This window comes from Artemia sp. Qi Xiang Cuo, unplaced genomic scaffold, assembly GCF_049724085.1.
Source record: "Artemia sp. Qi Xiang Cuo unplaced genomic scaffold, ASM4972408v1 HiC_scaffold_3018, whole genome shotgun sequence".
Taxonomy (NCBI): domain Eukaryota; kingdom Metazoa; phylum Arthropoda; class Branchiopoda; order Anostraca; family Artemiidae; genus Artemia; species Artemia sp. Qi Xiang Cuo.
The window spans coordinates 377,241-402,996 of NW_028300413.1; the positions used below are offsets into that span (position 1 = coordinate 377,241).

The 25,756-nt window shown below is 34.8% G+C and overlaps 1 protein-coding gene and 1 pseudogene across 1 annotated transcript; both read left to right on the plus strand.

Moving 5' to 3' along the window:
- The first annotated feature begins 7,575 nt into the window (after positions 1-7,575).
- On the plus strand, positions 7,576-9,144 carry LOC148938711 (GPI-anchor transamidase component PIGS-like; annotated as a pseudogene).
- Positions 9,145-19,372: 10,228 nt separating this feature from the next.
- Positions 19,373-19,720, plus strand: LOC148938712 (uncharacterized). The gene has a single exon (XM_089107595.1). It carries the CDS (start codon positions 19,373-19,375, stop codon positions 19,718-19,720), a length of 348 nt encoding a protein of 115 aa, XP_088963721.1.
- Positions 19,721-25,756: the final 6,036 nt, after the last annotated feature.

The window sequence follows — 25,756 nt, forward strand, 5'->3', positions numbered from 1 at the left end:
ATATTCCAATTCTTGCATTTCAATGAAAGAAATTCAAAATGAAATTTTAAAAATCAGTAAGATTTAAATTTTACAAGTTAAACAACAAAAAAACACAAATTAAATATAAAAAATAGTTAATTTCAAAGAACTAAAATCTACATGAAATTTGAAAAATCAAGAAAATGTAACTGTGACACGATAAACCACAACCACTCACTACTGAAATATTCCAGCTCTTGCATTTAAAAGAAAGAAATTCAAAATGAACTTTGAAAAATCAAGAAAATGTAACTGTGACAAGGTAAACCACAACCAAACACTTCTGAAATATTCCAACTCTTGCATTTCAACGAAAGAAATTCCAAATGAACTTTGAAAAATCAAGAAAATGTAACTCTGACAAGGTAAACCACAACCAACCACTGCTGAAATATTCCAACTCTTGCATTTCAACGAAAGAAATTCAAAATGAACTTTGAAAAATCAAGGGAATGTAACTGTGACAGGGTAAACTACAACAGCACACTACTGAATACTCTTGCATTTCAACGAAAGAAATTCAAAATGAACTTTGAAAAATCTAGAAAATGTAACTGTGACAAGGTAAACCACAACCAAACACTAGTGAAATATTCCAACTCTTGAATTTAAATGAAAGAAATTCAAAATGAACTTTAAAAAATCGAGAAGATGTAACTGTGACAATGTCAACCACAACCAAACACTACTGAAATATTCCAAATATTGCATTTCAATGAAAGAAATTCAAAATGAACTTTGAAAAATCAGGAAAATGTAACTGTGACAAGGTAAACCACAACCAAACACTACTGAAATATTCCAACTCTTGCATTTCAACGAAAGAAATTCTAAATTAACTTTAAAAATCAAGAAAATGTAACTGTGACACGGTAAACCACAACCAAACACTACTGAAATATTCCAACTCTTGCATTTCAACGAATGAAATTCAAAATGAACTTTGAAAAATCCATAAAATGTAACTGTGACAAGGTAAACCACAAACAAACACTACTGAAATATTCCAACTCTTTCATTTCAACGAAAAAAATTCGAAATGAACTTTGAAAAATGCAAGAGATGTAACAAACACTACTGAAATATTCCAACTATTGCATTTCAACGAAGGAAATTCAAAATTAACTTTGAAAAATCCAAAAAATGTAACTGTGACAAGGTATACCACAACCAAACACTACTGAAATATTCCAACTCTTTCATTTCAACGAAAGAAATTCAAGATGGACTTTGAAAAATCAAGAAAATGTAACTGTGACAAGGTAAACTACTACCAAACAATAGTGAAATATTCCAACTCTTGCATTTCAACGAAAGAAATACAAAATGAACTTTGAAAAATCAAGAAAATGTAACTGTGACAAGGTAAACCACAACCAAACACTACTAAAATATTTGAACTCTTGAATTTCAACGAAAGAAATTCAAAATGAACTTTGAAAAATCAAGAAAATGTAAGTGTGACAAGGTAAACCACAACAAACCACTAGTGAAATAATCCAACTCTTGCATTTCAACGAAAGAAATTCAAATGAACTTTGAAAAAACAAGAAAATGTAATTATGACAAGGTAGACCACGACAAAACACTACTGAAATATTCCAACTCTGACATTTCAATGAATGAAATTCAAAATGAACTTTGAGAAATCGAAAAAATGTAACTGTGACAAGGTAAACCACAACGAAACACTAATGAAATATTCCAACTCTTGCATTTCAACGAAAGAAATTCAAATTGAACTTTGAAAAATTAAGAAAATGTAGCTGTGACAAGGTAAACCACAACCAAACACTACTGAAATATTCAAACTATTGCATTTCAACAAAAGAAATTCAAAATTATCTTTTAAAAATCAATAAAATGTAACTGTGACAAGTTAAACCACAACCAAACACTACTGAAATATTCCAACTCTTGCATTTCAACGAAAGAAATTCGAAATGAACTTTGAAAAATCAAGAAAATGTAACTGTGACAAGGTAAACCACAACCTAACACTACTGAAATATTCCAACTCTTTCATTTAAACTAAAAAAATTCAAAATGAACATTTAAAAATAACTAATATCTAACTGTGACAAGGTAAACCACAAACAAACACTACTGAAATATTCCAACTCTTGCATTTCAACGAAAGAAATTCGAAATGAACTTTGAAAAATCAAGAAAATGTAACTGCGACACGGTAAACTACAACCAAACACTACTGAAACATTCCAACTCTTGCATTTCAACGAAGGAAATTCAAAATGAACTTTGAAAAATCAGACCTTTGGAGGGGGGAGGGGCCAGGGGGAGGGGGTCGTTCTGTGTCTCAATGCACAAAAAAAGTATAAAAAATGGGGGAGGGAAGGGGAGGAGAGGATGGGGGGAGGAGGAGGAGGGGAGGAGGAGGAGGGGAGGGGAGGGGAGGGGGAGGGGGAGGAGGGCAGGGGAAGGGGAGGAGTAGGGAGGAGATGGAGGGAGAGGGGCCCCTCAAAATGAACTTTGAAAAATCAGACCTTTGGAGGGGGGAGGGGCCGGGGGAGGGGGTCGTTCTGTGTCTCAATGCACAAAAAAAGTATAAAAAATGGGGGAGGGAAGGGGAGGGGAGAGGAGGAAGAGGAGGAGGAGGAGGGAGGAGGAGGAGGGGAGGAGGAGGAGGGGGAGGAGGGGAGGGGAAGGAGGGGAAGGGGAGGAGGAGGGAGGAGATGGAGGGAGAGGGGCCCCTTTGGGGGGCCAAAGGGGGGAGGGGCCCTTTGGGCCCCGGGGGGGGGGTCTGGGGGAACCTTGAGGGCCGAGGGGCCCTTTGGGAGCCCAGTGGACCTTTGAGGACCGGTGGCTTCCTTCGGGGTTGGGGTAGAGGGATTGGAACCCTTTGGAGTTGGGGTAGGGGGATCGGAACCCTTTGGGTTGTGGTAGAGGACCTTACGACACTGTTAAAATCGAACTTGTGTATCATAACGACCACAGAGTTTTACCCTCAAATTCTCTTCTATAATCATCTTTTAGAATGTCTCTAACTGTTTCGCCGAAATAATTCCATAAAATGGTTAAAACGGTTTCGCCCAAATAATCTCTAAACGTAATTTTAGCGTGTTCCTTTTGTTTAGCATCCCTATGCTTTCACATTTGAAATTACAAAAGAAACCCTGTCGCGCGCTAAGATCAAAACATTTGGTCGGAAACGATTCTTCTGGAAGAACTCCAAATTAATTCCCTTTCATGAATCAATTCTCTTTAGAACAACAAATTAATTACCCTTTCATGTCAATCAATCAATCACGACATCATCTGTCAGGTGTGATCTAAACTTTGCCCGGAGACATTTCTCTTGTTAGAACTCCAGACATTAATTAACTTGACGTCATCTGTCAGACATTAATTAACCTTGCCTGGAAACAATTTGATTAATGACTCAATAATCCATGAAAGTGACAGAGTTCCTGTTTTTCCATTTTCACTGACAAAGACCATAAATGTGACAAAGTTTCTGTTTTTTCATTCTCACTGACAAAAACCATAAATCATCCATAACCATCCATGAAAAACATCAAATAAATTGACCAACACACATAACCATCCATGAAAACATCCATAAAAGTGAGAAAATTCCTGGTTTTTCAAGTGAGAAAAATACTGTTTTTTCATTCTCACTGAGAAAACCATAAACCACGTGGTTATCGTGGGAGTTTTTAAAAAAAGTGTCCGGATCGGGATTCGAAGGGGTATTGTTATCGTTGGGCTGGTACCCCCCTTTCTACTCACATACCCAGGAACTATCAAGCGGATAAAGGGAAAAAAACAGAATTTTTCGAATGTACAAGTCGATACAACCAAATTTTTCTTCTTGTTGTCCTCATTAAGGAACATTCTCATGGTCTAGTTACAATAGGAAAAATGGTAAAGAATACGGCATTAGACTTTACAGTCCCTACCGGTGGTACTGATCTCCGTTTCATGGCCCTTCATCCAGGAAGTGCAATGGAGAGTTAGGGGTCAGCCATCCTGCACTTTCGCATACGCTTCTTATTTACCTTCCCCAGATTTGTCCAGGTTCCCATTTAGAACTGGGTCGACTCTGGCTGAGCTTACAGAGGCATGTGACTGACCACCGTTCCAAACCAAATACCCAGCGACACCAGGACTCGCACCCCTCTCATCCCACAAAAAGAAAATCGGAGAACACAATGTTTGGCACATTTTGGAACATTACGAATCGATACAACCCTAATTGTGTTCAGAATATTTTCTCACCTTAGAGGTTGTTTTGCCCAGTGCATATATGCCCAGTAAATTTCAAGCCAGTCATTTGGCATGCCAAAAAGAGAGTATTTTCTGCGGGAGGGTCTTCTCCAGGGGGAGATAATTCCCAGGGGGTATTTTTCGGGGGGTAAACGCCTAAAACCATTTTGAGCACCGCGAATCAATACAGCAAGATTTTTTTCAATACTTTTATTTTTATTGAGGTCCCTTTGTCCCCTTGTTTTTTCTAATAGGTTTATCTTTACTGGGCCCCTCTTGTCCCTGTCGATATACCCTGTAAAGTTTAATCAAATCGTTTTTTTTTTGTCCGGTTTTAGGTGCCACATATAAGTTGAACCAAGCATCAGCTTCAAAGGCTGTTTTTCATTGAGATCTACATAGCCCTATCTACAAGTCCTGTAAGTTTCACGCCCCTGAGAACTGAAACACATTTTAGGGCGTCACGAATCGATTCAGCCAAAATTGGCTTCAAAGTTCCTGTTTTTCAAATTCTCACTGACAAAAACCATGAAAAACATCAAATAAATCTACCAACACACATAACCAGACATAAACTATGTAACAAAAGTTATAGGTGGCAGCAGGGGTGAGTGATGGGAGCTTTAGGGTCACCTCTACTGATTACATCAACACGATTTTAAACAAGAATTTGGAAGACGACATCCAAACCATGAATCCAACTGAACACGATGTTTATGAAAAGTATAGAGAAGAAAACCTAAGTTGGATTCCCACAAACTTTTAGTGGGAGTTTTGAGTCTATTTATATAAAAATTTAAGATTATTTTAGACATCAGCGTGTCCTATACCATTATTGTTGTAATTTTGTATGCAGTCTTTTTTGAACTTTCATTTTCATTCATATCAATTCTCTGATAAAGACTAGCCAAAAAGTCTTTGAAGTGTGCCAGTTCAATCATAACTAAATTTTGCTAAGACGCAAGTTTGTTCAAAAATTAGCAAATAAATTTTTTTTTCATTTAAATCCGAGTCGTTTTAATGAAAGTTTTTTTACTTTGTCCAAAAATAATATTCATAAAGGACTCTTGATTTAAACTTTTAAAAATCAAGTCAAATTATGGTTAACTTCTAAATCGTGTTTGGAGTAATGCTAATAACCGATTTGGGGAAATCCAGGTTGCAGCGGTAACTAGCAACCTAGTAAGAGACGATCAAGTCCCACAGAAAAAATATCCCGTAACTCTTAAAACTACAGTCAGATAAAAAAAATTACACTATTAGAACCGCATTGTCCAATACCACTATATAGGAAACTAACTTACTGTCCCTTGACTTTAAAAAGAAGGAAAACATATTGGTTTGACAATCAAGAAAAGTGGCTGCAAACATGATATTCCATATCAACAGCAGGCTTGTTTTTCCGTTTTTTTTCTCCTCAGCTATCTTGGCATTGAAAAATCATAGAGAGCTGTATAAAAGCTCATTTTAAAGGAAATTGGTATATTTAGTGCCTTTTGTAATTAAAAATTAAATTATTTTTAAAACAGAATCAATTTTGACAAAAAAATGCATTTTCGTGTACAAGCTTGATGAAAAGCGTTATAATCGTTTAGGTTATAACCATATCTGACGTAATCTAAGTATGAAGCCAAATCTTCTTGCCTAATAACCCTACCTTTATTTATCTGCAATCTTGGCGAAGCTTTTTTGTCTTACATTAAAAGATGATCATTGAAAATTATATCCTGGAACCAAATTATTTTGTATTAACCCATGAAGTACATGTCTCTATATTGTTATCGTATATTTCGCAAAAAAAAACAGATTGTTTTTATTTGAGATTTCAGTTCAGAATCGCTAACAACATTATGTAAACTGCAAAAATATTTATGGTGTCTGACCAATAATACTAATTTTTCAATTCAAACTAGAAATATACCTGAAAATTTGTAGTTTTTTGTCATCTGGAAGCAAAGATTTTTTTTGGCTTAGGCCATTGTCGTATATTTTCAAAGAAAAAATTCTTTTTTTTGTATTTTAGTTTTCAGTTCAGATTCAATTAAAGTTATTATGTAAACTGCAAAAATATGTGAGGTGTCAAACTAAGAATACCAATTTTTTTAATTCAAACCAGGAAACCACCTGAAAATTTTAAGATTAGTTTTATTTTTTGTTTCCTGAAAGCAAAATTTTTTTGGCTCAACCCGCATATTATATATCTCTATAGTGTTTTTTTTTATATTTCTAAGAAATTTTTTTTTTTATTTAAGTTTTCAGTTCAGAATCGCTAAAGTTATTATGTAAACTGCAAAAATATTGATGGTGTCTAACCAATAATACTAATTTTATAATTCAAACTAGAGAAATTCCTAATCAAAAATTAGTTTTGTTTTTTGTAAGGTGTTAGCTAATCAATACGTGATTTCATGAATTTAATAATTTTAAACTTTGAAAAATTATGACCTCACGTGAACGAAAAAAAAGGAAGAAAAACAGAAAAAAATATCAGACTCGAGAAATAAAAACATCTACTTTAAGAAATCCGGGTTGCAACGGTAGCTAACAACCTACTAGGAGACGAACACGTCTAACGTTGAAAAATATAATAGCCCATAACTCCTAAAAACAGAGTCAGATCAAAACAAAAAGTACACCATTAGAACCGCTTTATCCGAAACCCCTATATAAAAAATTTTGTGTCTCTTGGGTGGAAACGCAAGATTTATATTGGCTTGAAAATCAAGAAAAGTGGCAGCTGCTGCAGCATTCTGCCTAAACAGCATCTTTTTTCCGCCTCAGCTAGCTCGGCACTGGAAACTATTAGAACAGTGTTTAATGGCCAATTGGAAAGGAAATTGATTTATTTAAAAACTGTCATAATTAACAGAAATAAGTTAAAATAAAGATAATTTTCTTACGAAAAACTGTATTTTCTGCAGCTCTGTTTTAGGAAATAATATTAACATCTACTTCCCTCCTGGAACGAAACTTTTTTGGCTCAACTCCTAAAGTATTTATCTATGGAGCGTTGTACTTTATTTCCGTAAGAAAATAATTTCTTTATTTTAGTTTTCAGTTCAGGATTTTTAAAGTTATGATGTAAACTGCAAAAATGTTTATGATGTCTGAGCAATAATTTTATTTTTTTAATTAAAACTAGAAAAATACCTGAAAATTTTAAAATTAGTTTTTTTATTGCTAAGTTCTAACTATTCGTTTCAGTCTTTTTTTCTTCTCAGCTAGCTTGGCACTGGAAAATAATAAAGAGCTGTTTAATGGCTCGATTGAAAAGAAATTGATTTATGTAAAAACCTATAATAATCAGCAAAAGAAGCCGGAATAATTATGAACAAAATAAAAGAAACCAAATATGCATCCCATTTGTTTATTTTCATTATGCTTGGTCTGGGTCTTCCATTGTGGTGGAAAACAACAGAAGTTTACCGACAAAAACTTCCTTATAAAGATGTGGAATCTTTAAGAGAGAGCTTCCAGATTGTTCAAGAAGTTCGATTGATCCTGAAAGTTAAAAGTTTTAATGGTGGTGAATTGGCTAAAGTTATTGCAAAGGAATGTTCACTGCCAGGCAAGTTCTCTGTAGTTGTTACTCCTTCAAATTATTCCGTTGAAGATGAGACTCTATCTTACTTGGCACTAAACTTGGAAGATTTGGATGCAAGCTTGCCAGAACTGGAACATTACCACCTTCAAATAATCGAGGTTGACAATTCAGAAAAGCCTGTTGTGTTAGGAAGGAGAAGAAACTTGTTTTTTGAAAAGGAGGCTTCTCCGAATCTTTTGGCTACTGTGATAAGAAGTATATTAGCTGAGGAAGGCCCGACGAGTGTTGTTAGTCCGGACTTTGCTGGTACGATTGACCTGTGGAATCAGTTAAGCAAACTTCGTCGGTTTGCCTCCAGCTCTTTTCTAAACGTTGTGTTCACTCTTTCCAATCCTGACCCAGAACTCTTTGATCTTGATTGGCCCATTGAAGCAGCTTTAGAAGAATATTTGCAGCCCTTTGCTGATAATGTGAAAGACATAGTAGATATCAGACCGTCATCTCAGCATATTTATTTTGCCCCACTTGGAGTCACTCCTCGAAGAGCTCTACGTGGCGACGGGTATGAAATTAGTACCGATTTATCGCTATTGATAAATCCGTTAGAAAGCAAACTTGGAGAGCAAGTGCTGCCTGGGCCTACAGCAAACTTAGTTCTGCTCGTTCCCCCTGCTAGATATCACCCTTTGCACCTGAAAAACAAAGAAAACAGTGATTCTTTTATCGTTCATCGCTGGGGAGGCATTCTATTTTATAATCCTCCGAAAGACAGTAATGGTACCCATTGGATCGACATGCAACCTATTATGGAAAATTTTATTGGACAGCTAAGACTAGGCCAACTTATTGGGCTGGACATAAAGCTACCGAAGGATGTTGCTAGAATTTTCTTGAATGAGAAGGCCATAGCTGATTGGGAAGTGGATTATTTACTTCGTTTAAAAACAATTGAAAACATTGCCTACTCTACCAAAGCTATTGAGTGTCTAACTGCACTACTAGAGACCATAACCAACATTGTTATACGCAATGATGTGGCTAGTAACGTCTCATCTTCATTAGAAAGTATCAAGAAATCATCTAGGCTCTTCGAAAAGGGACTGCTTAAAGAAAGCTATAGAGAGTCTCTTGCTGCTTCAGTGAGAGCGGATGCTGCCTTTTTTTATCCATCTATGCTTGCTCTGCTGTATTTCCCTTCAGATCAGAAGCATGCCATATATGTTCCTCTATGATTGCCGGTTAGAATTCCAATCCTATTGTCAACCTGGTCACTTTTAAAGAGATTTTTCGCGTCAAACAAAACTGAGAAAGTGAATATCAATGAGCACAAAGAGAAACATCATCAAGATTGAAATTATCTTGTATTACTTTGAATTTTTTTATGATCTCCTTTTTTCCTTTTTTATCGCTTCCTAGATAGTTAAATCCATTTTGATAAAGGTTTTACCTTATAAAAAAAAAAAAAAAAAAAAAAAAAAAAATGTTTTTCGAGAGGATTCGTAAGCCAGAATCAGGACCATTCAGATAGAATTTTTTGGCAAGTCAAGCTTGGCAATTCTTTCTTGGTGTATCTGAGTCACCATTGTTGTCGTTTGAAGTGACTCACTGCTGTTCACCTAAATATGTAAGTCCCAATAAATCTATTGCCTTTTACCTGTGTTTATTTCATTTTATGTGTCCGTATCTAGCCTAATGATAGCTAATTAGTTCGAATGTCTCCAAGGTAGTGCTCCCAGAGGAACCTGATCTCCAGATAGCTCAAGAAAAAAAGAGGCCACATTTATATGTCTATTGAGGGTGGCGCTAGCCTATTTGACACAATCTTTAGCGCTATAAGCGGCGCTATCGGAGAAATTACAAGGTGTAAGTTCAATGCTTCAAGGTATAATTTTAGACTTGACGCGATCAATCTTCATTACCGCTATTAGGACGGCCAATAAAAATTTTCCATCGCTACAAATGGCGCAGTCGGAAACTGGAGGAAAATTTGCGAACTGATTACGCTATAAACTTTGTAATTTGAATTTAATTATTAGAGAGATACAGACATATAAATAAAGTAATTAGGCCTATAACCGCTAAGCTACGACAGGAAACCCTTTAAAATATCTCATAGGAGACAATAGCCTCCCCCAAAATAGGTTAAGTGAATAAAATAAATTAATTTTGAGTTGATTCAATGCTTGTATACATATATACTATATTTTTATTCTCTTAAGTTTTAACTGGTGGAAGTTGGGAAAACTTGGTCGAGTTGACTAAATAAAAATTGTATATTGAAAAAGAAATGGCCTTGTCAAAAGAGGAAGGTAAATGTACTTCGCTTTTAGCGGCGCTCGAATTAGCAAAACTTCGAGCAGCTTTGCTTGAACTTTGGCTATTAGAAATAAATTTGTATCCCCTCAAAAAGTTGGGTACAATAGAAAAAATGGAGAAAAGGACCAATGAAGAACTGTAAAATGAAAAAAAAATATAGTATTCAGTTTTTAACAAGTAGAAGCAAGTGTATAATTAGTAGTTTTTTTTAGTGTTAGTAATAAATGCAATGTAGTAGTGCCGTATATTACTAAATAATAAAGTATTTGTACCGTGAATTGAAAGAATAAAATAAAAGATAATACGTAAAGAAAAACAAAATCTAGCTGGACCGATGAAACGTTGGTAGAAACAGAAGAATTTTAGGCATAATAGTAGCAAATGGGGTCCTAATTCAGTCTTACTACAGATAGAGGATATAGACTTATCGTTTAAGGATAACAGTGCTACAATTTAGCAAAGGGAACACACAAATTGAGGTCCGAACAATTATAGGTTAGAAGCTGCCATTTCCGAGTGTTTTAGGAGTAGAGATGCTTCGAAAATATGGCATTTTCCGACGTAATAAGCAATAGAATTAACTTTGTTAAAGCTAACAAATACTAGGTTAGTTGTGTAGTTTCACAAGCAAAGGGAAGGAAAAGATATATAAATATATAATTAAATTACTTGAGGACAGGGATGAAAAAAAACAAGAAAAGTAACCTTATATGTAAGAAAACAAAAGTGGAGGCCTAGCAAAAGTCACCGAAGGAAGCAAAATAAAGAGTTGTTACCCAGCTGTGACTGTAACTCTGCATAAGGCGAGAAATTAGGCGAAAGAAACCGTTAATCGCAGATAATGGAGGCATGGGAATATGTCTTAAAAGGGTTTCCTTAACCTACACAGATGATCTTCATCTGAATAATGGTGTTAGAAAAAATTCAGATTCTGAATTAGCTCTGCTAAATGAGTCACAAGAAAGTTCAAATTTGAATTTTAAACCATGGCTGCTTTATAGCCATGTAGATGTAAAACAAGCCAGTGTTCATGCTTGTTTACAAAGAATGTAAGCCCACATTAGGACAAACAGAGAAGGCAATGCATCCTTTTGGGATAGCTGATATTGTTAATTCATTTCCACTCTTACGGTTACTCAATGACGAATCATCTTCAAGTCTAGTCTAACAGTATAACAGTAAAAATAGGATAACAGTATAATTATGTGCTGATAGCTTACTTATTTATGTGCTGCTTACTCGAAAAATAAAATGCAAAATTAGATTGTATAGCGATTATTAACTAAGCTTTAAAGGTATATCTCAACCGGTCATAAAGGCATATAGCAACCAAAATAAAGCTTGGAAGTCCCAACTTTACTTTCATAACCTATCTAATCATAAAATATTTATTCTGTTTTACGCCTACAAATCAGTTTTCTTTGGCAAATGCCACAAAACGGTTATATATATATATATATATATATATATATATATATATATATATATATATATATATATATATATATATATATATATATATATATATATATATATATATATATATATATATATATATATATATATATATATATATAAATAATAATAATACGAGTGATGTCAAAAAATTGGTGATCAGAGAGAAAGTTTGGAACAGAAAATAACCAAAGGTAGGAAGCTCGTGGTCGACTGAGAACGACAAGTGGTGTTGGACCACGTTTTGTACAGGTGGAGGATGCTGCGTAAACAAAAGAAACGAATTATGATTTTACTGAACATTTCCCCCTTGAAATAATTAACGACATCTTAAGGGTAGGAAGAGAATATTTTGCAAAGCAAAACTAATCTTGCAGAACGAGTAGCCAACAAAATAAAAATGAGTCGTGCATACTCCTGCCATTTACCCGTGCCACAGCCATTTAAACGATTGCCTCTCAATTACTTGGACTATCTCTCTTGGCTTTTCTCTGTCTACAATTAGCCATGTCTTGATGCAACCTATTCCAAAATACTTGATAACTGATAACATTTCCCGAAAATTAAATCGTTTTTTGGGTATAGTTTTCAAAAATTTATACGCTGCTTTTTTTTTCTTTATCGTGCTTTTGAGCCGGTGTGAGTTCCTTTTCTCCTAGTCCAATAAAATCTACACATTCACCTTGATGGCAGTCAAATTCCTGTTCCAATTCATCAAGATTTACTTTTTTGTGTTTTTCAACAAATTCGGAACTAGGTTGGCTCAAATAGTCGCTAGGATTTTTAACTCCAGGAATGTGATGAAAGGTAAATTGCTCACTGTCTGTTGAAACAGCAATGCGGTATAACTTGCTATTTACGTCTTTAGCTCTCTTTAAATAAGATAGGGCCCGGCAATCTGTATAGCAATGTGTATGAGCCGACCATAGAATGATTTTCTGACAATGTTTAATCCCAGAGTTAAGTGCGAATAATTCCCTATTATGATTGTCATATCTAGATGCTAGTCCGCTGAGAATTTTAGAATAGCTTGCAACTATTTGAAAGCGATCTGTGGTTTTGCATTTTACACAAAGTAGAGCCCTAATTGCTTTCATGTCTACATCTGTGAACAAATGAAAATCATCTAATTTCGATGGAAAACGGAGTACAATTGTGTGTAGATTTGTAAGTTCATACTTTAGTTTTTCCAAAGCCTCTATTTCTGTGGGTTCAAAAACAAATGGAGTTAGACGGAGTTAGGCGAACTAACGGATATGAAATTTTTGCGTAGTTAAGGTAAAAACTTCTTAAAAATGAAGTCATGTCTAGGAAGCTACGAACGTCTGAAACGTTTTTAGGCGGTTTCATTACCCCAATTGGCTCAGCTTTTGATTCCTGGGGAGAAATCCCTTCGGGTGAGACTTCGAATCCTATCAGATTGACTGAATTTGCGAAAAAACATCATTTTGACAAATTGAGTTTAAGGTTGAATTCACGTATCCTTTCAAAAACAATTTGTAAATGTCTCAAATGATCTTCAACTTTTTTGCTATGTATCTATTGTTAGGTCATCTACGTACCAACTGAGAAAATCAGAGAAATTTATTTCGTTATTTGTTTTGCTAGGGACGTCCCGAAAAACTATTCCCGAGAATTCTTAAAATTGTTTAGGACTGCTTTTAGCTCCCATTGGTGCTTTCCAAGATCGGCATGACATACCTTTAACATTGAAAGAAAATAATTGGTGACTTTCTTCGAATAAATTGCATGCATTAAAGGAGTGTTTGATATCTAATGTAGAAAATTGTTTTTCCCTGCCATATCAGTTGTAAGTTCTTCAATTCTGCGAACTTTCCATTGGCTATCTTTGATACCTTTATTGACTTCTCTAAGATCAATTTAACACCTACTGTTTTACTCGTTCCAAAGATATTTTGGTAAGATTTTGCTATCTTTGTTAGGTTTGCCAATGACAAAAAAGGAGAGTTGAATGGTAATCGACCCACTTCAACAATCTTAGCTCGAAGCATTTCCCTAACGTGCTTCCTTATTACTTCCTGCACTAAAAATGGTAATGGGAATTGTTTTTTGCTTTTAATTGGAACTGTTTCATCAATTGGAATGACAATCCTATCTAAGTCATTACCATCAATATCATAAGCGGTGCGAGCAAATATATCTTTGAATTTACAAATAAACTTTTTAAATTTCTCAATATTATCACCGGCTAATTCTCCGGTTTTGCTATGTTTTGAAAATTCATCATTAAGCTATTCGATTTTTAAATCTACCTGAGTTTCATTTTTTTGGGACAGTTCTTTTTGGGTACACACGGCAACTAACCCAGAGCTTGAGGCTAGGTCCTTAAAGCTTAGCTCAAAATGTCCCATGAATGTACCTCTTAATAAGGTTACCTGATATTGCGTGGGGTTAAAAAAACTAAAGGAAATCAGGAATGAGACATTTTACTGATTGACTCTGAAATACAGGCTTGCCACGCTGGTGAAGGCGGGAACATCTGAAAATCTCCATGAGCTACAGAATTTTGGTCACTAGATTGCGGTTTCACTTTGATTATCCTAAAAGAGTTTGGTGATATGGTTATCTGTTTAGTTACATATACATTTCCTTTACAAGCGTTACCAGTGCTTTCGGCAAAAAATGCACTAAGATTTTCCTGAGGTGAACTATTAGAGCCTTAACTGACTTGGTTTTGACGGGTATCTAGAGTAATTTCCAAGCAATTTAAGAAATCATTGCCTACTATTAGAGGAAACTTAAATTCACTAATATCAAGAAATTCCCAATGAATTTTCCTTTGTTTTACTCCGTCAAATATAGCAACTAGAATTTTGATTTTCCCCAAGACAGGCAAAATATTTCCACTCAAGAAATTTACAGCTGAAAATGACGTTTTAATTTTCTTTCGTATTTGCTCAGGAAGGCTGTAGAATAGATTTTCCGATAATAGTGACCTTTGACAACCGGTATCAATAAATGCCAAAATCTTAATAGATTCACACAATTTTATATCATACATAAATGGAAATGATACACAGGAGGTTGATTCTGGTATACTCAAATAACAAATTTGTGAATAAGAATGGTTCACAGAAGAAATATTTTTTATTGGAGGATTTCGCATAAGATTCGACTCAGCCTCCGGTAAAGTCAAATAAGTTAGTTTTTGGTTTGCTTGTGGTTGGTTTATAGGCGCTGGAGCTAAACAAAATTTTGATTTGTGCCCTATGTCACCACAGCAGACACAAGTTGGAGGTTTTTTACATTCCGATTGTCTATATGGACCCCTGCAATTCCAAAATTTTATACGAGCGTTACTAAAGTTATTCTTGGAATAATTACCTCTAGTTGGCCTTGACATAGAGGGAGTTCGGCTTTGTGACATATCATTGTTATTTTTTTGACTGTTGACTGTTGCAGTTAAAAGTTCATTAGGACTACAAAATTTTAAGTCTATTGTTTCTAATTTCCTAGCAAGCTCTAGTAGTTCATCATTATCACAATCTGGTGAAGCTTGTTCCATTACTCGGTGCGCGATACTAGTTTTTAAGCCACTTTTAAAATGTTTTATATGAGACTACTTTGTATGAGATCGGCTGACTTGCGATAATCCTTCGCCTTACCAACTATTCTAGAATAAAATTGAGAAACTAATTCGTTCTCTTTCTGTTTTTCTCTAACCAATTCTTGTAGTTTCGTCCTACAGTTTTTTCTGGGCAAAAGGCAATTTTAAGGTTTCTTTCGAGGTCTAAACGAATTTTGATACTGTCTGAATCAACATTATACAGAAATCTCCGAATCTCCCCCTGGTGCAACAGATAGCCTGAGACACCATTGAGGTGTCCCCCTTTGACTGACTCTTTTGTACTTGTTTTAGAGTTAAAATCCTTGAATGAATAACGGCTGGATTCGAAAGTATAGGAATTGGCAGACATTGTTCTATATAATAGTTAACAGGCAGAGGAGGAGTTGGTTGGTAAATGTCATAACTAACTCTCTGCGATGACAGACGAGCCTCTGCTAGCCTAGCTTCGAGGTTTTTAACATGGGCCTCTATGTCGGCCGTCATGGTTTTAAATTTAAGGCTAGGAAATAGAGACAGCTTAATGAATTATTAGAAAAGAGTTTCTAAAAAGTAGTCAACAACACCATGAGCAGATGCCACCAATGTGAAGTGTGGGGTATTTCTCTAAATAAATACTGTCTTGTCGGTTCCCAGTGGGGGGTGATAAAGCCTCAACGAGGACTAGACCTTAGGTTGCGTAGTAGGCAAAGTTCGTGTCTACTCAAGATGTTGCTAAAACTACTGTAATAAAGAAATAAACAAAATGCAATACTAATGTATACTCGTGAACAGTCTTTCTCTTTGTGAACAGTCTTTCTCTTCCTCGTTAGTCCGTCCTCTTGATTTTGTGGAGAATTCAAGCTATATTCAACTTACGCAGGCTGGAACTGTTGATTTGGAGGTGGTTGCTGCACTCTCCAAGCTCGCCATCGATAGTTGGCTAGCGGATGTTACTGGAACTCTCTGACGGCAGTTGATATGGAGGTTACTGATAAACTCTCCCAGCTCACCGTATATGATAGGAAAGAGGAGGTTACTCAAACTCTCCAACGGTATTCGTCTAACCACTGTAGTCACAGTTGGTTCACAAGTTGTCTTTTGCCCCCTCTTCTCTTCCAAGGCCCATGTATAGAATTCCGGTTCCATGGCCTAAATTAACCTCTCATTGGCTGGCAGGTTTTGGTCATGGTGAACCACTACCTTGAACAGGAAAGAAGGCAAAAAACAACAGATATCAAAAATATACCCTTAAAGTTGAACCTGCACTAAAGCAACCCTTTCCAAAATATACCCTTTAAGCAATAAAAAACTAAATACGAGAAATACACTGATATCTAACTTGCATAAGCCTAGTGACAATCTTTATACAGTACGACAGGTGTTAAACTGACAACTTGCCCAGATGCTCGAGTTACAGCCCTAGCGATCAACAAACCCGCAACTTGTATTGTAATTATAGAAGACGCTCCGTCATTGGATCCCCTAACTAGACTCCAAACACTTAATCAACTTCAGTCCAAAGATAGGATTCAGGAGGTCAGGCAATTAAGAAACAATAAACTAAAAGTTAAATTCAGCGATCTTGTAAAAGCAAAAGCTTTTTGTGTTGAGGCTCCGAGTGTCCTTTCGGCAAATTTGCCAAGCGGCAGCCGCATCAAGTGCAGACGCAGGGAAGAAAAATCTTATGGCATAATAAGAGGACTTCCTATAGAAGTGGGTGCTAGCGAAGTGGCCTAACATAATCCAGGCCACGTCGAGAAAGCTTTCCGTTTAGAACGAAGTAAAATAATCAGACTGACTTTCAAAAATTGACAGGCCATAAGCTTTACCATAGCGTGCTCTTGTTGGAACCGCCCTCCTTACACGCAATTTCCAGATCCCCTCAAATAAACACACTAATCATGAATGCTAGTCATTGCTTGAACACTAATCAGTGCTAGCGCTAATAAAACTAGCACTTGAAGTAGCAGTAGTTTTCAAATATTGCCATTTGGACAGTTGAACATCCTTCTCATCAAGCGCTGGAAATTTATAACTTAGACAATTAGCTATTACGATTACATTGCCAATATGTCCTTTCGATAACTTTTATTCAGATACTCCTTGAAATTTTCATCTCAATGCTCTTAGCCTTAAAAGTGGTTGCAATAGAAGTAGTAAGTGGAGAAATAGTAACGTTAGTAATAGAACTAAGAAATTAAGCAGGGGTATTATTGCATTTGGTTAATTGTCCCTCCACATTAAGCATTCTATGAAAGTTCACGCTTCAGATCATGGATCCTGATCTGAAGCTGCAAAAGATAATGGCAGTGTTGCTTCTACATTAAATTAAAAAAAGAAAGGGTAAAGATTACATATAAAAACTATTATTTTCTGAGAAAAGTAAAGAGCAAAGTTAAAATTTAAAACAAAACAGGAATTATTGGTTTAACAGTCTATCTACCATATATTAACAATACTGCTACAAATAAGCTCACTAATTATCTTTCCATATTTTTATTTAGAATCATAGAAAACTAGATCTTTAGTTAAAAAATAACAATATAGGTGTTTAACATAACCTGAAACAACTAAAGTAAACCAATTAAGGACACTTTTTACCCAGTAAAAATAAGACACCTTAGAACTTTTGCTTGCTGTTTGTTTAATTTGGTATCAAGTCCGCACAATGGCTCAGTTTAATGATTGGCTCTCGTTTTAGTTCTGAAAGGGACATTTTATGATTAGTTTGTAGACAAGAGCAAAGTGGATTTGTTAGGAAGCAATAGAATATTTATCATAACTTCAAATTCTTGAAATCGAAAGTGGCCACTGAGGCAAGGAAATAGTTAATGGTATCACACCTTGGGTTTCGCTGAATACCCATTTGAAGTTGAAGAGGCTGTAGATAATTGGAAGGGTCTTAGAGCCTGAAGCAGGATATGGAGTTGGAAAGGAACATGCTTTATATGGAACCAAAAATTATTCTCGATCGACAGAATATTTTTTAGATTTTTCTTCCTATGGAATAGATGGACCCAAAGATCATTGAGTGACGTAGACACCAGGCTGCTTACAACAACCAGCTTCCTGAATACCTGTGTTATTTCTTGTTCATATGAAGCTAATTTTGAAATTTCACTTTCAATCTTCTTGCTTAAATCAGCCATAGCTTCCAATTTTCCATTCTTCACACTTGCACTCAGGAATATCTTTTTTCCTTAGGACTAAACAAAGCTGGTCATATCGCAACCACTCAAACAATGCAATGCAAGAGCATAACAATAAAGTTGGTGCCAATTTTGCCACACAATGGACTGGAATTTTTTTTGGAAAAGTGTACAATCAACTCGGAATTTTGGTGCTGAAATAGTACAGACAGCTGTTGGTGACGTTGAAGCAAAATCACAATAATGTTTGAGTCATTAGCATGAACTATAACTTTTCTATCCAAAAATCCTCCTCCAAGAAAAATGTTGAAATCACTTCTGGGAATGCACTGTTCTTCCATTCTGCAAACACTAATTTGATTATCTTTGCTTTAAGCTTAGCTCTCACAGAGCGCCAAAAAAAAAATGTCTACGAAAAATTGTTCGTGACGTAAAGCGAAAATATCTCGACGATTCCCCCTGAAGGCAATTTTGTCGCTTCAAGAGATGAAGGAAAAAATTAGATTACTCTGTGCTTCTTCTTGTGCCCTTACTTTGCTTGCTCTTGAAAGCAAACTAAAAAATAAAAAACTGTGGATGAGACCTAAATTTCAGCGGCAATCAGCTATTGGTGCATTTAATTTACTAATCAAAGAACTTGAGAAAGACGACCCTGGTTTTTATTTTGATTACTTCAGGATGTATCCCGATCGGTCTAAAATCATCCATAATCTCACCAAACCTCATATACAAAAAAAGAAGAAAAAAACCTGGAGACAGCCAATCTCAACAGAAGAACGTTTGGCAGTAACTTTGAGAAACCTAGCTACAGGAAAAAGCAAAAGGTCTATATCATTTCAATGCAGAACTGGTAGGTCTGCATTGACTTCAACTATTTCAGACGTTTGCAAAACAATATATTATGCCCTCCAGTCTTATTACTTACCTAGTCCTACTCTGGAACTTCTGAAGCAATCTTCCAAAGGTTTCTATGAAAAATGGAACTTACCAAACTGTATTGGTGCTTTGGATTGAAAACATGTAGAAATTCAGTGCCCCCCAAACACAGGATCAGAATATTTTTGCTATAAGAAACACTTTAGTTTTAATTCAATGGCTATGTGCGATCCCGACTATAAGTTTATTGTGGTTTATGTTGGGTCTAAAGGAAGAAATAGTGATGGTGGTGTATTTGGACATTCTTTATTTGGAAAAGCTGTGCAGAAAGGAGATTTTCCATTCCTCTCGGATTCAAACTTAACTCAAACCAATATTAAATTTCCTCATGTGATTGTAGCAGATGAAGCTTTCCCTCTTCAAACTAATATAATGAGACCTTTTCCTAGACAGCAATTGACAACTGAAAAAAAAATTTTTAATTACAGACTAAGCAGAGCCAGAAGAACTATTGAAAATGCCTTTGGAATTTTAGTGGCATGGTGGAGGATTTTTAGAACTTAAATTTATTGCAAGGTTGAAACAGCTAAGGAAATTATTAAGGCTACAATATGTCTCCATAATTTCTTAATGTCATCTGCACCAAATTGTGGTGATAATCGGTACTGCCCCAAAGCATTTGTAGATACAGAGGATAGAAATGGAACAATTAAGCTAGGAGATTGGCGACATATTGTTGGTACAGAAAATCCCAACCCCTTAAATAGACAAAGTTGCAACTTTAATTTTTCGCTTCAAGAGATGAAGGAAAAAATTAGATTACTCTGTGCTTCTTCTTGTGCCCTTACTTTGCTTGCTCTTGAAAGCAAACTAAAAAATAAAAAACTGTGGATGAGACCTAAATTTCAGCGGCAATCAGCTATTGGTGCATTTAATTTACTAATCAAAGAACTTGAGAAAGACGACCCTGGTTTTTATTTTGATTACTTCAGGATGTATCCCGATCGGTCTAAAATCATCCATAATCTCACCAAACCTCATATACAAAAAAAGAAGAAAACAACCTGGAGACAGCCAATCTCAACAGAAGAACGTTTGGCAGTAACTTTGAGAAACCTAGCTACAGGAAAAAGCAAAAGGTCTATATCATTTCAATGCAGAATTGGTAGGTCTGCAATGACTTCAACTATTTCAGACGTTTGCAAAACAATATATTATGCCCTCCAGTCTTATTACTTACCTAGTCCTACTCTGGAACTTCTGAAGCAATCTCCCAAAGGGTTCTATGAAAAATGGAACTTACCAAACTTTATTGGTGCTTTGGATTGAAAACATATAGAAATTCAGTGCCCCCCAAACACAGGATCAGAATATTTTTGCTATAAGAAACACTTTAGTTTTAATTTAATGGCTATGTGCGATCCCGACTATAAGTTTATTGTGGTTTATGTTGGGTCTAAAGGAAGAAATAATGATGGTGGTGTATTTGGACATTCTTTATTTGGAAAAGCTGTGCAGAAAGGAGATTTTCCATTCCTCTCGGATTCAAACTTACCTCAAACCAATATTAAATTTCCTCATGTGATTGTAGCAGATGAAGCTTTCCCTCTTCAAACTAATATAATGAGACCTTTTCCTAGACAGCAATTGACAACTGAAAAAAAAAATTTTAATTACAGACTAAGCAGAGCCAGAAGAACTATTGAAAATGCCTTTGGAATTTTAGTGGCATGGTGGAGGATTTTTAGAACTTAAATTTATTGCAAGGTTGAAACAGCTAAGGAAATTATTAAGGCTACAATATGTCTCCATAATTTCTTAATGTCATCTGCACTAGATTGTGGTGATAATCGGTACTGCCCCAAAGCATTTGTAGATACAGAGGATAGAAATGGAACAATTAAGCTAGGAGATTGGCGACATATTGTTGGTACAGAAAATCTCAACCCCTTAAATAGACAAAGTTGCAACTTTGTCAAAGTTGCTGCTGTCAAACTTGGGGAGCTGTTAAAATGCTATTTAAACAGTGCAAAAGGCTCTGTTCCCTGGCAGAATTATTATGACAAATACAGCAAGAAGAAAATTGTTGTTTGTAGTCATTCTGACAAAATGTAGGCCTACTTGTTTATTAAAAATAAAACTTATATATTACCAAATTCTGCATTGTACAAAAACTCTAGCATTTTTATTTTCATGAGAGCTTTTTTTGCTCACTCAACCTTTTCATAGGCTCATGAAGGCTTTTCATAAATAGTATATCACTATCCTCAATGATATCTGGTGAATTCGCAATCTGGAGCACATTGTCCATTCTATCCATTATCTTACTTTTGAATGCAGCACTACTATTTTTTTCTTTTTTTTCTTTTAGGGGTATTTTCACTTGCACTTGGCTCATGGGCTCCTTCTTCCTGCTCAATGACAAATAATTCGTCACACGTATTTTATACTATCAATTCTGACACATGACTAAGTGCTCCGCTTGAGGACATGACAGACTCATGCTCTGCTTGAGGAACACTTTCAAAACTGGTTGAAGTTTCTCCACTGCCTACGTATGGTAAAATGAAGCTCATTATGTGGAACCAAGCCCATGGCCTTTTCTTCCACCTTTAGCTCCACTTTTTGACAAATTTTGAATCTTAGCCTCTCTCATGAAAGTGTCCCTTAGACCCTTCCATTTGTGCTTGCAGTTTGAAACTGAATAAAAAACAAGCATTAAAGTATTATTGACTATTGATTTTTTTTTTAAAGCTCTTAACAGCTTTATTAGAAAAAAAAAACAGTCAAAGAAATGGATTAATTCGACCAATCAAGTTGAAATCATTTATTAATCAAACTTTGCATAGGGTGACTAAACATAGCCATTGGAGCTAAATATAAACATTGGGGCTACAATCAATGCCATGATTCGGAACTAAGCCATTGGCTTTTTTCCATCTTTGAGTCCACGCTTGAGAGCTTTTGAAGCTTGGCTTCCCTTATGAAAGTTTCCATAAATTCCTTCCATTTCTGTATGCTGTTTCAAACTGAATAAAAAATAAAACAAGCATTAAAGTATTATTGATTTTACTAATTTTGATTTCTTTGTAAGCTCTTTAAACAGCTTTATGACAAAAAAAACATTCAAAGAAGTTGATCAAGTTGATATTATTTATTAGGTAAACTTTGAATAGCCTGACTAAACATAGGCCAAACGTTATCATAATGACAACAAGGGGGATTGATCTTGCTGAACAGGGCTTGGGAGCTCGCCTTTTCATTTCAAAGAGTCAACAAATACAAAAAAAAACATTTTTACCTGATTCATTTAGTGAGTTTACCACTTCCTTACACGCAGTTTTTTTCACTGCCACGTCATTATATTCCTTACTTTTCATGTCGTATAAAGCAGAAAATGATCTTTCACTTGCTATCAATTTTTCAACATAATTATTTAATTTTCTTAATAATTTTGCCGAGATACACAATTTGCCACAGTCAATATTCAGTTTACCGCAGGACCATATGCCACAGTCAACATTCGGTATGCGTCCGCGCCCTTGATTTTGTTTTTCACGCAAAATATGATACAGATTCTTTGATCCATTTTTTAGAATGGTCGACAATAGAAAACGAGCCAAAAACACCTGCAAAAAAACTAGCTGTCAATAATTATCTGGACATTCACAATTGCCGAAACTGTCAGCATAAATGAGATAAATGAGTACCAACGACGCCGCAAAAAAATCGTAAATTGAATACACATGACACACGGAAATTTAAAATTCGCGATACTTTTTGAACTGACCTGTATATATATATTTTATGACATTTTTTTTCTTATTCTGAGTTAGAGCTTGCTTGTCTCCTTTTTTGATTTTTTTTCTTTTCACCAAAAAAGTCCTTTCATGTTTGGTTTAGCTGCATTTTTTCATATAAGGCTAGTTTTTCTTCATGTCTCTTCTGCTGTATTACTTCTTTCTCTAATTCTAGCTGCTTTTTCACGTTGAATATTTCTTAGTTCTTTAATTTTTCGATTCCTTTTTTTCCCTTTTAGTTAAAAAATTTATGAGTTTTTCGAAATGGCTGGCCTTAGACCTGGTTCTTCTCCTGGGGTTCTGAATATCGTTAGAATGTTTTATTTCACAACTAGCTGCTGAATTTGATGGCATGGAGTATTCATTTTCAGTCATAGTTGAAGGTCCAGGGAAAGGAGTTTTGCTGTTAAATTCTACTTTTAAAGAATTATCACCTTGGTGAAATTATTTAACTCTTCACTTAAATATGATTGTCTAGGCTGAATGTCTTGTATATTCTATATATATTCTATTTTTCCCCAAAAAAATTTTTGGATGACAATTTAGGTGTTTTTAGGAAAATTTAGGAATTTTTCTCATGGAAGCCTCAATCTAAGCTGGGTGAATTCCATGAGCCTCGCCAAGAATTCGCTGAATGTCCTCCATAAAAAGAGGGCAGTCGTCGAGAACTTCAATTCCACTTCCTTTTGCCTGTGTCTGGGCAAATTTTTTTTTACGCTTTACTCAGATTTCCCCATTTAATCTTTGATTTGATTCCTGGTCCAAAACGCGGATAAAGATTTGCTAGATATTTTCCAGAGAAATTGCTTAATGATTGTTCTGGGTACCCGGCTGACTGACCGTATTTCAAACAATAGGCTATACGATAAATGTGGTTCAATACCGCTCTCTAGGGCTATGATGAAAGAAAGTTTGAAGTGGCCAGGGCACGTTGTGTGGATGAAGGATGACAGATTGCAGAAGATTGTTATTTTCGGCCAACCATCTAGTGCTAAACGGAAAGCAGGTCGTCTTCGTCTGGGATGGGAGGACGTCATAAAGAAAGATTTAAAGGAAATGGGAACTTCGTGGCCGGGTGTAAGAAGAGAGGATTTGAATATATCGGGATAGAGGAGCGTGCGTAGCTGTGTTGGCCTCAGGCGGCTTGGTGCTGCGGTGAGTTGTTAGTAGTAGTAGTAGTAGTAGTTTTTGAAAAGTGTGTAACAGAAAGTGTGCAACAAGTATGTGTGTCTATGTGTGTAACAGATCAAGTCAATGGATGCTAATAATAATCGACGTTCAAAACAAAGAATTTGAGTTTTTTTTCTTATCCACGGCAATCTTAAGATATATATATCTTAGATCTATAAATTCAAAGCAAACTGGTATAAAATCATTACCACAAATATATATATATATATATATATATATATATATATATATATATATATATATATATATATATATATATATATATATATATATATATATATATATATATATATATATATATATATATTTACATATATATATATATATATATATATATATATATATATATATATATATATATATATATATATATATATATATATATATATATATATATATATATATATATATATATATATATATATATATATATATATATATATATATATATATATATATATATATATATATATATATATATATATATATATATATATATAAATTCAAATTCTTTATTTTGAACGTCAGTTATGGTTTTCGGTTTTAAGAACAATTAAATAAAATAAACAAGTTTTTTAAACTGAAAGTAAGGAGCGACATTAAAACTTAAAACGAACAGAAATTATTCCGTATATGAAAGGGACTGTCCCCTCCTCAACGCCTCGCTCTTTACGCTAAAGTTTGACTCTGTCTCACAACTTATTTTTTTAAAACAATAAAAAGTTTGACTTTCTCACAACTCTATTTTTTAAAACAATAAAAAACTTTAGCGTAAAGAGCGAGGCGTTGTGGCGGGGACAGCCCCTTTCATATACGGAATAATTTCTGTTCGTTTTAAGTTTTAATGTCGCTCCTTACTTTCAGTTTAAAAAACTTATTTTTTTTATTTAATTTCTGATCTTTTTTTAGTTAATGCAGCTTTTATTTGCATAAAAATTTAACTTTTCTTTTTCTAAATGGATGTCTTTACAAATTAACTTACCTAACTAACTTCGATATTCTTATATTTTTCTTCTGGCAAAAAATACAAAGTTGCAGATTTTTGCAGATATGATCTTGAATCCTATGTAATAGAGTTTTCTGATACGCTGAATCTGACGGTGTGATTTTCCTTAAAATTCTTTCACTTTTAGGGGATGTTTCCCCCTCTTTAAAAAACCAAGTAAATTTTCTCAGGCTCGTAGCCTTTGATGAATAATACTAAACTTAATAAAATTTATATATTTAGAATCAGCATTATAAACACATTCTTTTGATACATTTATTGACATCAAAATTTCGTTTTTAAAAGTTTCGATTACTATTGAGCCGTATCGCTTGTTTTTTTATTGTTTTTTTTTATTACGTATATGTTAATACTTATATGAAGGGGTTCTCCCCTTAGTCAAAACCACGCTCTTTACGTTAAAAGTTTAAAAAAAATTTGATTCACAAACCCCTGAATCACAAAGACTGTTTAATTAGAATAGATAGCTCTTTTGAAAGCACTAAAAAAAAAACTGTAGCGTAAGGAGCGAGGTATTGACTTGGGGGAGAACCCCCTCACATACGTTATAATTTCTGTTCGTTTTAAGTTCTAATATTCCTTCTTACAATTCATTTTAAAAAA